The 17,030-nt window shown below is 38.0% G+C and overlaps 1 protein-coding gene across 1 annotated transcript; it reads left to right on the top strand.

The window, feature by feature from the left end:
* The first annotated feature begins 3,119 nt into the window (after positions 1-3,119).
* Positions 3,120-14,169, top strand: LOC149843572 (serine/threonine/tyrosine-protein kinase HT1-like). Its single transcript, XM_090001867.1, has 3 exons — positions 3,120-4,517; positions 5,730-6,185; positions 13,472-14,169. Exons 1-3 carry the CDS (start codon positions 4,164-4,166, stop codon positions 13,718-13,720), a joined length of 1,059 nt encoding a protein of 352 aa, XP_089857993.1. The 5' UTR covers positions 3,120-4,163; the 3' UTR covers positions 13,721-14,169.
* Positions 14,170-17,030: the final 2,861 nt, after the last annotated feature.

Genomic DNA, 17,030 nt, shown 5'->3' with positions numbered 1-17,030 from the left:
GATTTGTAAGAAGGCTTTACTGCATTTTAAGTTGGATTGACGGGGTGAGTTAGAATCGGTGGGTCATGCTAATGTACCTTGGATGATCCACATCTCCATCAAGAGGTTGATTGAGATCCATATCTTGGTCCAAGTCCAAGTCCAACCAAGTATGATTCCTTGTTGATATTAATGTGTAGGGTCCACTTCTATGCATCTCTTTCTGATTTGGGTCATGGGTTGGATCCTAATCTAGGTTAGAAAAAGAATTGGATGATTTGGACCTCCCATTGACTCTACAATTGTCATAAATACTGGTATGAACATTTCTTTTGATGTACGGAAACTCTCACAACAAAATGATTTTTTTTTTAATGTTAATTATATGGACATATTTAAATTTAAAAATAAATATATTAAGAAATATAAACTATAAAAAAGTTATAAAGTATTAGTATCACCATAAAAATCAAGATATTTTCAAAATATTATCAATATTTGCACAAGGATGGCAGTGGAGGGGCGAGAGACAAGGTCTTCACCCCCACCCCGTCTCAAAATCTTGCCCTCAATCCCCGCCACCATCCCCAGTCCAAACCGGGCGAGGTCGGGAGCAGGCTCTGTTTCTCCTTGATCCACTGTCATCCCTAAAGACAATCGGGGGAGGCAAGGTGCCTCCATCCCCATTTCATGTCCTCCATCCCTGGTCCAAACAGAGAGAGGCAGGGTGGGGCCCATCTTCCTCGGTCTACTACCATCCCTAATTTGAAGCTATGAATTTGGCGTAACGTATATGCCCATTTCAACCACATGAGTTCAAATTGAGGCGAGGTCCAACTCCTAAGTTCTAACCATAGTCACAAATGTCGCCTATATTATGGAATTATCATGTTTTTATCACAATATTTTAAGGAAATATATATTTACTAGAAAAATCCATATTTGTAAAATATTATTTATTTTAATTAATTATCATGTTTTGAGCAAATAATAATATGACAAATTAAAGTGTTTTTTGGCTTAGTTTATATATTATTCTTATTTCATTTATGTATATAAATAAATATATGTGACATGTTTACATATACTTTCCTAAGATTTTCTGAAGTCTTTAATTTTTAAAATATTACAAGATTTTTGCACGCCAAAAACTTTCCAAGAACAAGATTTGTATTTATGATCATAACCAACCATAGTAGTTGATATGAAAGAACAACGTTAAAGAATTACTTTGGGTTTCTAAAAAGTTGATATGAAAGTGCATATTTTGTAAAGATACTTATAAATTAAAATAGTTAAACATATTATAGAAAACAATTATTTACTCTATGATATTTTCTTAAAGATTTATATTATTAAAAATCTTAATAAAACAATGTTTATAAAATAAAATTATTGTTTGTATGCAAAAATGCTAATAGAAACGAACTTGATACTGATTTATAATGTAATAGAAACATCTTTCTATGTAAATTTGTAAAGATGAGTTTCTTGAACATTTGATACTTCTTTTTGTGGTTTTGAAAATAGGTTTCTTGCCATGCTAGGGTGTTTTGAGCACCAATGCAACTATGGTTGAAGTTGTGAACTAAAATGAAAAATATTCTATAAAATATGCTCGGCACCGCCCCAAGCGGAAAGCGGATCCGGTCAAAGGGTGGGTGAGATTAGCAATTTCACCTAGGGTTTACAACCATAAACCCCACCTCTCCGTGGGTCTCACTTGTACTGAGCTACAGTAAATAAGAATAGGGTTTGTAGTCGCAAACGCTGGGTGAGATTGCTAATCACAGGAGGATCGGCTCTCGTCCCAAGAGTGATCTTTGTTTACTAATCACATATTAACTAAGTAAACTTTTCTTTTAATAAATATTTATTTATTTATTATTAGGTGAAAAAAATCTCTCTCGCTACCCACATTCCCTCTATCACTAACCGCTAAGGGCTAAGGGTGTCAACGGGTCAGGTTTGGTTCAGACCCAGGCATAGGCGGAGCTAGGGGGCATGACTGGGCTGTAGCCCAGTCCTGCCTCCCAAAACAGTTAATTTTTTTTTTTAAGCCCAGCCCTGATTCCATATGAAATAGATTTTTATCCATTTTTTTAGCCCAGCCCAGCCCTGACTGCAGCAAATAGTTTGATTTGTCCTTATGAAATAGATTTTTATTAATAATTGTAGCCATTTTTTATTTTATCTCAAAAAAAAATATTTCTCGGGCGCTTCCCCCGAACCCCCGACTATCAAACCAGTTTTTTTCTACACCCCTGTTTGCCCCCCCCCCCCCCCCCCTCACATGAATCCTAGCTACGCCACTAGACCCAGGTGGAACCAGACTTAGACCAGATTTTTTGGTATGATATCGGGTTCAGACCCAGAGTCTAATCTGGTTTACTATAAGAAAAACCATACCCGGTAAAATAATAAATTTTTATTATTTTTACATTGACAATTTGTGGGTCTTAATGGTAACTCAGGTCGGATCCAGGTCTGGTATAAAATTTCACAAACTATGCTCGAGTCCATGTATTAACCGAACCTTCAGGTCTGGACCCACGTCTTAATCAGCTCTTCTTATTTGTCAGGGTCCGGGTAAACCAGACACATTGACACCCCTACTAAACGCACATTTGCCGTCCTCTAGATGGCAAAACTTAGGGTGTTCCTACGCCTTTCAACAAGAGAGAACCCTTGTGAGTTTCGAGTTGTCGCAGTCTCGCATGTTAGGTGACAAACCACGGTCGGCCCTAGCCAGAAAGGACGAGCTCGTGTGGGAAAATATCTGGAAAATTTGATTGTGATTCTTTTTGCAATGCACAAGCAAAATCTGTTTTTTTTTTTCGGGGTCTCCGTTTGTGTGGCAGGAGCAGTTAGTGCACGTCGCCTTGTGTTGGGACGTTGCAAGTTCGAACCCCAAGTGGTATTGTAACAAAATTAGCAGCACACTCGATGAGAGCTTGATTTGCGGGTTGTTTTGAACGTCAAACGTGAGTTTACTGAATCAGAATCCGCAGAAGGATATTTCAGTAATTTAACATCTGGTATTAAAAAAATCAGGGACAGTACCGTACGTACTGTAATTCATGCAGATGGATGTCTGCGGGTGATGACAAAAACTGAACGGATTAAATTAAACGAAGGCCAACGAGGAGACGATTTCACAGGAATTTTTTTTCGATTTCTCAAAACCCCAGGAGTTAATTCGAACGCATAACCCTAGATAATCCGGGAATTTCCAAACCCTTACTGTTTTCTGTGCCTGCTTTTGTGTGTTCCAATGTAGAGAGAGAGTGTGTGTGTAGAGAGAGAGTGAAGAAAAGCGGAGATTGAGATCGGTTTAGTTCGTGTTTTTATTTGGTTTGGTTCGGTTTTTGTGAAGGGTTGTTCCATTTCGTGATTTTTGGCGGGATGGAGGGAATGGAGAATGAGTGCGGACGCGTATTTTCTGGATTTTGGGAGGTTCTTGAGTATTGTTGAGGGATTAAACGGTGCGGAGGAGTTTTTTTCGAGATTTTTTGGTTCCGAGAGTTTGTGATTTTGCTTCCACAGAGTGGATTTGCTTTGCGTTCTTCTGGAGGGTCCTCCTTCTTCCCGGTGACTCTACAATTATCCAATCCCGAAGGGTTTTTGTCTGCTGATTTCTTGGAATCTTAGAATTCACGGAATACGTTCTGGAAAAAATGAGGCTTGATAATTTCTAGATATGCTGGAGGACGTCGAGTTCTTACTGGGAAGAGCAAGGAGAAAGGAAGATATGATCCTGTTAGCATTCGAGGTTCACAGTAAAGCAGTGGATCTCGTGTGAATTATCCAGATCTGTTGGATTTCTTGGTTCTTCAATCCTGGGATTTCCAAGAAAAAACTGGAACTAATACTTCAGATGAAAATCTTCTCCGGAATCTGAATCGTCAGTTAGAAAGTTCGAATGTTTGTTATTGAAAAGGAAGAAATCGATGTTTAAGTTTTCCAATTTTGCTTTGATTTTAAAGCGATTCCTTTGATTTTTTGATAGAGTCCAATTTTTTTTCCGATAAATCGGAGAATTACTGTAGAACCCCGAAATTTCTGGTTGGGCGTCGATCTTCATTTGATTTGGATAAGCAGAGAAAGGTTTGGAACCTGCATTTTGTGAATTGGTTAGGCATTTTGCAGATTAGCAGTCGAAGATTTCGATATAGTCGGAAGCAATGAACAAGCTGCTCTCTTTGAAGAAGAATTCGTTCAATTCTAGGAACGTCGGAGGATTCATGGTGGACAAGAGGATGATTTCGTGGTCTAAATATCTGGTTTCGTCCGGCGGAGCGATCATGGAGGAAGGAGAGGAGAATTGGAGTGCAGATATGTCCCAGTTATTGGTGGGAAGCAGGTTTGCTTCGGGCCGGCATAGCAGGATCTACCATGGGATCTACAAGCAAAAGGAGGTCGCAGTGAAGATAGTGAGCGTACCCGAGGAAGATGATGCATTGGCCGCTCTCGTCGAGAAGCAATTCAATTCGGAAGTTTCCCTCCTTTTTTGCCTCAAGCATCCTAACATTATTTCAGTAAGTCTTTCTGTTAGATCAGGAAAGATTTAAATTACAGAGATTGAACTGCTGTCTGTAACTGATACTTTTCGTGAACAAGTTTTTTTTTAGAATAAGTCGCTGGGGGGTTACCCCGAATTTCATTTAAAAAAGTAATCAACTACATTCGATCACCCCAGGAAGGGAGCCAATCCGGTGGCTTATCTTTCCAAAAAAGGGAGTTGCAAAAACGTAAAAACAGAAGAACAAAACCCATGGCCAGCAAAGGCCCTTTACAAGAAAAACTGTCCATGTGAAAGGAAAGAGAGAGAGCTGAATTTAGCGACCCACGGCCTTCACATGCAGCAGAAAGAATTCTGCGCCACCGCCTGCTATTAGAGACTACCTGGCTTCGTGAACAAGTTTAGTATTTTAGATGAAACATGCAATCCTGTTTCTTGGTTAATTACTTGTTTTTTTTTTCACAAAACCCATGTTGCTAAAATTTGTAAAACATCTACCTTTATGGAATTTACTAGTTTGGATTGATCACACACACAAGAACGCATGCATGCCAACGCTCATCTTTGTTCTTGATATATATGGGTATTGAAATCTAGTTGCCAACATAGTTTTTGCTGTGACAATAGAAACGTTGGTAGCTCTGGTAACACCGTTTTTTCCCTACGGTTATTGTTGTATTCGGTCTGAGATTTGTTTATACGTGGTAGGAAAGGAATTGTTTCTCTTTATTTTATTAGAAAGTAAATTAGGGTGGTCAAAATGTTCGTGTAATTGAGATCTAACTCCTTTGGAAAAGGAAATATTTTTCCCTCTCTGATTTCACCATTTTAAAGTGATGGTTAAATTAAATTACTTTTCTTTCTCTGTTTCTTTTGTATTTTTGAGGTGGAAACTATGTCCCATGTTCCGTCATCCGATGTTATTGTTATGTACATGGTAGCTCCTTTGAATATGTTAAAGATTTAGCCTTTTCTTCTTTCTGCATTTGGCGCTGTCTGGTGCATAATTATTCCTTAAAAGGTGAGTTAAATTGGGATTTTCTGTTATACCCCATAATGCAATATCCTGATTTATTTCGCCTTGATGGATAAGGGTGCATTATAACTCCCCCTTAGGTAATACTGGGAGAAGTCTCTCTCACTTGTAATTTTTGATTAACACTACCAGAAGTTACTACTCTAAGATACCATTGACGGAATTCTGAATGTTCTGGTTTACCTGTTGTAGTTTGTTGCTGCTTGCAAGAAACCCCCTATATTCTGCATCATCACTGAATATATGTCAGGGGGTTCGTTGAGGAAGTTTCTGCATCAACAGGGACCTCATTCACTCCCTATGAAGCTGGTTCTTAAATTGGCCCTTGATATTGCTCGTGGAATGCATTATCTTCATTCTAGAGGCATACTTCATAGGGATCTCAAGTCAGAAAACCTGCTGCTTGGAGAAGATATGTGTGTGAAGGTGGCGGATTTTGGTATCTCATGCTTAGAATCTCAGTGCGATGATGTTAAGGGTTTCATGGGAACTTACCGTTGGATGGCACCAGAAATGATCAAGGAAAGGGAACATACCAAAAAGGTTGATGTTTACAGCTTCGGAATCGTCCTATGGGAGATTTTAACAGCATTAATACCATTTCAAGATATGACACCTGAACAAGCTGCTTATGCAGTTTCCCAGAAGGTAAGGTTATAATGCACTTCTTATGAAGGTTGTACCTCTGACTTATTGGAAAATCTGTTGTTTGTAACTCTAGTTCTTTGCAAACAATGTGAATTTTGTAACTCTTCTTCTTGGTTCTATTTAATATATGACACTGAAAGAAACCCTCTTCTTCTCATGGAAGTACAAAGTTACAGCATTACTATTGCAGTCAAAAAAATAAAAGCTCATAAAATAAAAAAGTAGCACTGTTATTGTAAGCCAAAATTTTGGTGTGTGCTTGAAGCATGAAGAGTTCATAGATTGCACATCGACCCTTCATTTGCCAAATCAAGGTCATTTCCTGAAGTTAAGAACATTAATTTCTTCATTTCATTTTAGAAGAGAAGCTATGTACATTGACCGACTTAGTACGCCCTTGGTTCCTTTTTTATTTCACCCTTACCTTGAATCTGAGCTGCAGTTGTCTACAACCAACTGATTTATAACTATTTAATCTGATTCATATATTCTGACACCATATATCTTCTGTATTTCCACAAATATCCTTTGCATTTCCACAACAATGATGTGGCATTTATTTCAAGGAAAACGAAGACCAGGTTCTTCCTCTAGTGGATGCTGCATTGCTTTTTTTTTTATTCTCTTTTTTGGGATTTGGCAAGTCCCTTATTCTTGCAACTCTTTAGCTTTTGAGCTACATTTACATTTAACTAAATGCTAACTTTGAGATCCAATCTTATTCAGATGCTTTCGCCATCCTATATCCTTTTTCTACATTCTTTCAGTCTCATATGCATGTTGTAGATCTCTTGTTATCCGTCTTCCTTCTACTAACTATTGTTCCAGGCATTTTGTTGATGACTATTTCTCTGTACTCCTTTTGCAAGATGTGAATGACTTTACTATTTCTTGGACCTCCATTTTGTTTCCTAGCTCATTCATGGCTTGCCCCCCATTTGTGTGGGCTGTTTCAGAATTCAGGCAAACAAGTTAACAGATTAAAATGGAAAGTGTACTATACCAAACCAGTGATTGAGAAGTCCATGTGGATTTGTAAGCAATATCTCAATATCTATGTCACATGGGTGCGGGTGCGGGGGTGTGGCACTTTAAAGAAACTTGGGTGCGGGGGTGCGGCAAAAAAAAAGTATATATATATATAATTTTTAAGTTTTAACAGTTAACAACATTAATACTAGTGAAATAAAAAATAATTATCACAATATCATCAAATCAATTTATCATCATGCATGCAATAAATCAAATTAACAATCTACAATTCTATTCTACATCATAAAAACCAACACCACAATTATAAAAACAATCAAACAAGTAAAGCAGAAAAGAAGTAAATTATATAGTATACTAACAAAAAAACAAAAAATGCATAATTACATACCAAAAGTATATCCTACACGACGTATATGATGATGAGGTAATGGATCTTAATAATTTTCTTCTTTATCATCAAATGCATCGGTAGAAGGAAGACTGGGCTCAGATAAATCCATGTTAGTAATGTTGAAATCATGTCATCCCTCCAAGTCACACTCTTCTAGGTTTACATCCCAAAATTTGGATAATCTTTGTCTGCATTACAAACCCAATTTGAAAATATTAAATACAAGTATATTTAAATAAAAAAAACTAAGAAATAGTTAAATAACTAAGAGAGCAAATTAGTACTTGTATTCATTATTGGTTCGCGAAATTAGTTGAAGATTTGAATGAATATATACTAAATCCTTTGCACGCTTGCTGGTGAGTTTGTTTATCTTCATGTTGTGGATTTGAGAATATGTGCTCCAATTTCTTTCACAACATGATGAACTAGCAGGCTGGGATAGCAATCTCAATGCAAGACGTCGGAGAATAGGTGTTTCTTATCCAAATGTTGACCACCATATAATATAATCTATATTATCCTCCTCTCTCGTGAGTAATGCTTGTCCATATAATCTCGAAGATGCAAATTTTCTAAACTCTTGTGTGACTTGATTTAGAGTATGTGATTCTGGATAAAGTCTTGTCATACACATATTTCTATTCCTTGATAGCTCTGGGTCTAAATTTGGAGGGACACGACCAATACCACATTCCTGTCACTTTTTTTGCATAATATTTGGGATTAAGAGAATGTGTCATGCAATGCAAATGAGTGTTGCTCTTATCCCATCTTATGACTAAAACTGAATAAATATGATTACATTTTTTTGAATCATCCAATGCAAGATTTTTTCCTTCATGCTTGAAAACTACAACTTGTATTTTTTCAATCATATTATCCCACATTTCATAAACTTTGTGAAGCATGGGCTCATCCTTATCAACTTCTCTCAACATTTCCCAAATAGGTTGAGTAAATTGAAGGAAATATATGACCATGTCCCAAAACTCATCATCAACAATAAATTTCTTAATTTCTTGAGCCTTGACATCATCATCAGCACGATAGAATGTCCAATTCTTATCAGTCACCGTGCTAACAAAAGCATTCTTCACTTCTTTAATTATCTTCACCATCACAATGATGGACGCAAAACGTGTTTCAGCGACCTTTAACAATTTCAGGTCAGAATGCCTATTAAATATGGCATTAGCATGATGATGGTTGACAACAAAATTCCTAATGCTTTTTACATTTTTTTCTAAGTCTTCAATTCATGAACATAAAACATATGTTAGTGAATTTTATTTTTTGGGATTACAGATGCTCTTGAGGACCAAATTCAAGCTGTGTGCTACACAGGGAGTCCAAAAAATATGAGGATACTCACTCTCCAAACTCAATGTTGCACTTTTACAAATTGGAGCATTGTCTGTGATGATTTGTACTACTTTCTGATCACTCACTTCTTTTATTACTTCTATAAACAACCCTTTCAAATACTCAACATTTTTATATTCCCTTGATGCATCAACTACTTTCAAGAATACTGAGACACTAAGCGAAGAAGCAATGAAATTGATTAGTGGACGCCTTTGAATATTTGTTCACCCATCAGAAACAATGGAAACTTCATTTTGCTCCTATGAATATTTTTTAATTTCTAACAATCTTTCAACATTTGTCCTCTCTTCTGCAAGAAGTGTAGTTCGTATGTTTTATGAGCTCGGAGGTACATAGCTACTCAAATTACAATTTACCAAAGAAGTAATTAAATCCTTCCAATAAGGATTTCTAGCTGCATTAAATGGGAGTGAACTAGAATAAAAATACCTCGCTACTTTTCTATTCATCTTCTCTCTTCCATATGTATTGAATGATGCTTGTATCGTTCCTCTTCCTCTACCTCCTACATTCGTTTTTCTTTTTTTTTTAGCATCTTTTTGGTGGCTTAAAAATGCCACACTAATTGCACAAGAATCACTCATTGTCTTCCTCTTCTCATATTCTTCCTGTATTTTCATGTATTGTTTTCGCATTGCCTCATCAACTCTTCTGCATCCTTAAATGCCATGTCCTGGTATCTTCAATAAATGAGCCTTAACTCTTGTGTAAGACCCAACAAAATCTCTTTCACAGAGATTGCATCGAAATCTCTTGTTTCCACCACTTCCTTCTCCAGTTTTTGCAAGCTTATCTACATGTACCCATAGTGGCCCCACATCATCACTCTCACTACAACTATCAGCAACAGTAGCAGCAGAACTCACATGTGGGGATGAGGATGACGCAAGTCATTTCCCTTTATCCGTTATTTTTGTCCTGAAAACACAAAAAAAATTATATTAAAATCAATTATGCACACAATCAAGATTTATAATATTGAGTGCAAAGTCAATAACATATATAATAAGTTCTAAAAAATAGAAAAAGGGAAATGAAAAATCAAGTAAGTGGATAAATAAAAGAGTAAAAGCAATGAGACAATGTGTTCTGACACCATTTTGATGGTAATAGATGAACCATCCTCAGAAGCTCTGTGAAGCTAAGCTCTAACCCGTGCTTTATATGAGAAGAAGTTGAGAACTGTGAAATTTTTATTTTTGACAGTTACGTGAATGTGTAAATATAATGCAAGGGAGGGGTCGAGCCCCTTCCTGCGCTCTATGTGTGCAGGGGAGGGGCCGAGCCCCCTCCCTGCACTCTCTGTTGGCAGGAGAGGGGCCCTACGCCCTCTTTGTGTAGGGGAGGGGCCGAGCCCCCTCCATGCGCTCCATGTTGGTAGGGGAGGGGCCGTGCTCCCTCCCTACACCCTCTTTGTGCAGGGGAGGGGTCGAGCCCCCTCCCTGCACTCCCTGTTGGCAGGGGAGGGGCCGAGCCCCCCCTCCCTGCGCCCTCTTTATGCAGGGGAGGGGTTGAAGAGGAGAGAAGAGGGAGTCAAAGAGGAGAGAGAGTACCTGAGGAGGAGAGGTCCGACGGAGCGGTCGGCAGCGGCGTCAGGGTTCGGCGAAGAGGTCGATCGACGTCGGCTTCAGGAGGAGAGGAAGGGAGGATTAGGGCAAAAAAAATTTGCCCTAATCCTCCCCTCCGCAGCCCATTTCATCGAGCAAAATAAAAAATTTTTAAAGTCTAAAAACTAGACAAAAATAACCTTGGGTGCGTTGACCGCACCCAGGATCTGGTTGACCGCATCGGGTGCTGCACCCACACGCACACCCGTGTCACATCGCATTGATGCGGGTGCGGCACCTGGTTGGCCGAATCCCTGTGACTTAGCTTAATATGCTTCTTTATTTGTAGAAGGTAAGGTCATATTACACCAGTTAGTATTATGACACAGTGCACTCCTGCATTATTAAAGCATTCTATTATATAGATACTAATATTTATTGTTTCTTTATATCTCTTCTGCATGTGCTATAGCCTTGCATGGATAAGGCTCTTCAGCCTTCTGTCTATATTGTTTCATATACTGATTGCTTTTTGTTTATCTTTAAAGCAAGATACTTTGCGTTCAACTTGTGTTTTTTAGGAAGTGCACTTCTCATTGCATCTTGGTGCTTGCTTCAATAAAAAGAAGCAAAAGTTATAGTATTGTGAAGAGTTGTAGTAGTCAACATTGTAAAACCATAGCATCATAGGTTGATGCAGTTTGATATGCCCGCTTGTATTGGGGAAATGGGTGTACTGTAGCGTACCAAACTATATCATATGGTACAATATTGTATCATATTGTATTGTACAATATGTGTTGTATTCATAGTGACAAAAGTTAAAAACGGCAAAATATCGGCAGTCAAAAACTCGGGAGATTTTAATTTTTTTTCATAAATCTTGTATTTTCGGCAAATTCTCGGCAATAAAAATGAAAAAATAATTGTATACAAAAATATAAATAAAACACATTTAAAAATAAAAATCTCGAGGTTTTTCATGATAAATATCTGCTAAAAATGTAAATATCGTAATATTTTTCATGGTTTGAAAATCTCGTGAGAAAATGTTGTTTTAAACTTTCAGGCAATTTTCTCGCAAGATTTTTGTAAATCTCGCGATATTTGTCACAGAGGTTGTATTCTATGTAACATGGACTCTTCTAAGAGGGCACCACACCCGCGTCGCGCCTACACCCATGCGGGTGTGACATTTGGACGCGGCTTCCTTTGTGCCAGATGAAGTCAACCACATTGAGGTCTATTTTTGTCCAAAAGTAGATTCAGTTGACCCTAACCAAGTCCAGTTTTATTTATATTATATATAAATACATAGATACATACATACATATATTTGCACCTCCGCACCAGGTCTGATCAAGTGATCTGCCAAATCACTTTTATAGAAGTGATTTGGCAGCCTCACTGTTCACAATGTACACAAGCACCATGAGGTCCTTGTGGGATGAAGCAATGGATGGTGAAGATGTCAAATCACTTTCTTAAAGTGATTTGATAGATCACCTGATCTGCTCTCCCACACTAGTGGTGTTATTTTTTTATTGATGAGGAATAGCAATTGTAGATTACTAATTTGATTTATTGCATGATAAATTTGATTTATTGCATGATAAATTTGATGATATGATAATTGTTTTTATTTCATTAATATTAACTTAAAACTATTAAAAATTATATATATACCCTCCCCGCACCCTGCACCCAAGTTTTTTTAAAGTGTCGTATCGCCGCATATGCACCCGTATCCGCACCCGCACCCGCATGTGACATAGGTTGTATTTCATTATCCAAAAATTTTCATACAATGTTTAGTATTTTTTTCACTTTGAGTGAAACTTGTGAATGAACAAAACTTTCTAGAGGACCTATTAGCCTATCGATAGACCAGGAAAAAGAAAAAGGAAATCGATGACTATTCTTTTAGCTTATTATCAAGAATATGCAGTGCCATAAATTTGGAAAATTAAAAGGAAGATATGATTCTAGGAAAAATGGCACCATTATTTTTTGTCTTGGTGGAAGTGATTAATAGGAGACGTTGCATAACTCGTTTTGTTTTTTAGATGTAGTGCTTAACACTTATTAAAACTTATTATGTATTGAAGTTGAGATTGATGGTTGATACTTTATTTGCAATTTTGCATGGTGTGACTTATTGCTGTGTTTAATGATTTTTCATTTCTCAATGGCCTAATTTAGAGTCTTAGACCTTTCAATACATTAACATTTATGGCTGTTTTTATTATAAATATCATTTATTATTTTCTATATAAACATATTCATTGATGTTTTCTTTATTTCATAATTTAATGTACTTTAAATTATCACTCTGATGAGTTTTTTTATTTTTAAAATTCCATTTCTTTTTAAAATGCCTTTTTGTGTATATCATGATACAACATGATGTTGTATGATAAATCTATATCTTAGAGGGGAGAAATTGAGAAGCATCTTTGGAGCTCCCCAGTATCTTTAAGTGTAAATCCCTATCAAGAGAGAATGCACTATTCATTCTCACGTTCATTTATTTACGTCAGTAATTCCACAGCTTTCTTCCCCAAACTCTTTGTCAATGCAGATTGCCAGACATCACTAAGGATAAGTTTATTTATCTAGAGCAGGACATTTCAAAAAACATCTGAAATGAACTAAGAGATTTTCAGAAAAGTAGTATCGCATATCAGTGTAATTGTACTGCCATAGTATTCCAAAAACTTCTTTTTGCAAAATTAAATAAATAAGCTTTTCCTTTTCAACAGGACACATGCATAGGCATGTTCACCTGCATGCATGAAGATGTGTACATGCACATGTTTTGTGTTGCACTCATGGACACCCAACACATACACACACACACATGCATGCATGCGTTCAGAGAAGATAATAATGTCTCCTCTTTACTGGTTTCTGATGTCTTCTATGTTCAAGATTTCAACTTCTAATAAGTTCTGAAATGATTGCAGAATGCTAGGCCGCCTATACCTGCCACTTGTCCTGCAGCAGTTGCTAGCCTCATGAACCATTGCTGGGCGAACAACCCAGATAAACGTCCACACTTTGATGAAATTGTTTCAATCCTTGAACATTACACTGAAAGTCTCGAACAAGATCCATCATTTTTCTTATCCTGCAAGCCCTTCAATGATAACAAAGTTTTTAGATGCTTCCCAAGGCTCATGGTGTCACGAAGTGCCACATCTTTACAAGCTTAACATCCTTCAACTGGAAGTAGCAGAAACCTATTCCAGCGTTTGTTGGTAACGTCTTCTTTTGTTGGTGGAAACTATTGCATGAACTATCAGAATATGCAACCATGATGTGTGTCACCTGTGTTTACTAGTAGTCGAGTAACGGAGGTGTCTTACATTCTGAAGAAAGACTGCAAGATTGACGCCTTCAGTATCAGAATCATGTGATGCAGTCCCTGAAAGACTTGTATTCTGAGCTTGTTATGTAAGTTCTCTTATTCATCTTTTAGATCAGAAATGGATCATTGAGGTGCAAAACTTTTTAAGACAATTTCAGGATTTCTGCTGGCTGCCTGCTGTTTCTTTTTTTTTTTAAATGTACGCACAAAAGGGTAAAAATTGTAAGAGTTGGATGCTTTCATTTCTTATTAAGTGTATATGTTCTATCATCTATGAAGAAAATTTTCTTTTGTTTTATTTTTTTCTGCAGATATTATGTGCATCCATTATGGGAATTGGTGATATTCATATGTTTTTGTGGGGTGTATCTCCCAATTGATTTTAAGCATTGAAACCACATACCACTTGCTTCGCCCTGGAACTGCTTTATCAAAATCATTTTCATGTCCATATGCACTCATAGAATGTGAAGGATCATGTGGACTAAAAACTGGTCAGGGAATTCGTGCACTATTAAGTGCGAGTGTTTTCAGTATTTTAGAAGCTGATTCATTAGTACTAAAAGTGTTGTAATCTCACCCTATAATTTGTTAACATAGTTGGAAAGTTACTTGAGTATATGTAATAATATTGCCCTCCTAAAGGTATTTATGTGGAAAGGAGTTACAGTTGCGCCAAATCTAAGATCATGTTGCTCGTGAGCCAGTCTTTGCAGAAGAAAAATTGAAGAGATAAGTTGATCCATTTCAAGCCTGAAAATGAAAAGATATTGAATGTACAATTCCAGCTAGCCATGGTGATCTTTAAACAATTTTATGGCACGACCAGCAAGTTGATAGTGATCAAATGTCTCTATTAGAAAGAGAAAATGCTGAAGTATTGCAACCAATATGGTAATTTACAGCCAAGTGCAGTTGAAAATGATTAGGAAGAGAATGCCGCTTCATCCAAAACAGATCAACTTGAGTTCATTTCATATTAATAATGACCATAGTTAAAGAGATTTATAGAGAAAACCATCCTATTAACAGATTTTTTTCTTGTCAAGCACTCAGGCAGGAATTTTTAGATTTCTCTCATGAACTTGCTGAAGTTGGGGAGCCAATACACATCAAGAAGTTTGAAAGATTAAAAGTGAGTTAAACCAATAAGTGAGGAATAGAGGTTATGAATGCTAAGCAGATATGAAATATTATGGAAAAACCTCGCAACAAAACTGTTGTTAGCTGCAAAGGGTTTGAGCAACGGATACGGGATGAATGCTAAAGAAACTTCTAGTACGATAGTTAAAATTGTTATGCAAGTTCTTTTGTCTTTATCACTGAACGAGCTTCTCAAGGCTTGCTTGCCAGCTATACGAACCAATCACGAACGAGTTCATGACGAGCTGCTCGGTTCGTTTACCAGTCCTATGTGCAATCGATTAGTCAAATATACTGTGTGATCAATCCATCAGTGAAATACTCTCCCTCTCTCCTGGGATTTTGTTTGTGGAGTTGGCTGCTTTCTAATTGAGCTTGAGGAGTCATTATGGGTAGTTGGAGCTTACCTGATCCAACTCAAGTGGTTATTATTTAGAAGGTCAATCTGGCCGGTATGGACTTTGTTTTTTGATATTTACACAGTGAAATCACTCCCAGATCAAAAACCTAGCCGCATTGACTTTGCCTGCCTTACTTACAGTCACTGTCCTAGCAGCATAAAACTTCATGGGCTTACCCTTTGCCCCTAGGGAGTAGCCATGCTTCAGCTTGCTTAAGGGTTGACAGCCATGAGATTTGAACCTAGACCACCTGCCTAATGGTAGGAAAGGCAGTGCACTGGGGGGAAACAGGGGAATGGAGGACATAAAACGGGCAATGGACCTGGGATGGATGTTAAAATCAAAACCCATATGGGGATGGAGGTGGTGATGGACTTACTCTTGCCCCCACCCCATCCTCGATCGCCGTTAAAAAAATTACTATTATATTTTTATACATATTATTAGATCTTATATATATTTTTAACCCTAACATAAAACTCTTTCTCGAATCTCTCCTCTCTCCTTCCCTCTAACGAGCCATGCAAGCTCCCATATATCTCCTCTCCTTCCACTCTATGTTCTAATGGCAGAAGGCGACAATGGTGGAAGGATCGAGGAAACGAGCTCTCGTCCCACATCGCCCTGTTTAGACCGTGGATGAAGAACATGAAACGAGGAATGGACCAGGGATGGAGGACATGAAACGGGGAATGGACCGGGGATGGAGGTTAAAATCAATACCCGTGCGGGGATGATGGTGAGGATAGAGGGTAAAATGAGACAGGGCGGGGGTGGAGACCTTGTCCCCACCCCGGTCCGATGCTATCCCTACCTAGTGGCCTAGGTTTCATCCCACTGTGCCAAACCCCTTTAGGGCACTAGAATGGGACTTGAGTATGGTATTAGCGGGTTTGAATAATGATCCAATCCATGTAGATTCATGAACATCTTTATTTGAGGGTTCTCTAGCTTCATATAGGGATGGCAGTGGACTGGGGCACAAGAGGGGGGGACAAGGTCTCCACCCTTGCCCCGTTTCAAAAATTTGCCCTCCATCCTTGCACTGGTTTTGATTTTAACCTCCATCCCCGATTCATTCCCCGTTTCATGTCTTCCATCCCCTGTCCAAACGGGGTGGGGTGAGGCCCGGTTTCTCTGATCATTTTCCCGCTGTTGCTTTTTGCCTTCCACCGTTAGAGGAAGAAGAGGACAAAAAGGAGAGAAAATGGGAGCTCGCGCGAAAGAGATGAGAGATTCGACAAAGGGTTTTATGTTAGGGTTAGAAATATATATAAGATTTTATAATATGTATAAAGGTATAATAGTAATTTTCTTAACAGAGATCAAAGATGGGGTGAGGCGGGGCGAAGGCAAGAGTAAGTTCATCCCCGCCTCCATCCCTTTGCAGATTTTGATTTTAATCTCCATCCCCAGTCCATTGTCCTCCATCCCCGATCCAAACGGGGGGAGGCAAGGCGGATCCACTGCCATCCCTAGCTTCATATGTGGCGTTGCATAATGATGGTTCATATCCAAACCGATCGGGACCCATATTAAAAAGACAACGTCGAGATCTATCCTAGACTTTGAAATGTTGGCATTAATCGTGGAGGTCTACAAACATTTCTT

Source organism: Nuphar pumila, chromosome 3 (genome assembly GCF_984573655.1).
Source record: "Nuphar pumila chromosome 3, dmNupPumi1.hap1.1, whole genome shotgun sequence".
Classification (NCBI taxonomy): Eukaryota; Viridiplantae; Streptophyta; class Magnoliopsida; order Nymphaeales; family Nymphaeaceae; genus Nuphar; species Nuphar pumila.
Note: the sequence above shows the minus strand (reverse complement) of the source record. Positions and strands in the feature narration are given on the sequence as shown.

Excerpts from the sequence above, each read along its gene's own strand:
- LOC149843572 (XM_090001867.1), top strand. The coding sequence starts at position 4,164 with ATGAACAAGCTGCTCTCTTTGAAGAAGAATTCGTTCAATTCTAGGAAC. Across the intron at positions 4,518-5,729 it reads AGCATCCTAACATTATTTCA|TTTGTTGCTGCTTGCAAGAA; the intron begins GTAAGTCTTTCT and ends TACCTGTTGTAG. Across the intron at positions 6,186-13,471 it reads CTTATGCAGTTTCCCAGAAG|AATGCTAGGCCGCCTATACC; the intron begins GTAAGGTTATAA and ends AAATGATTGCAG.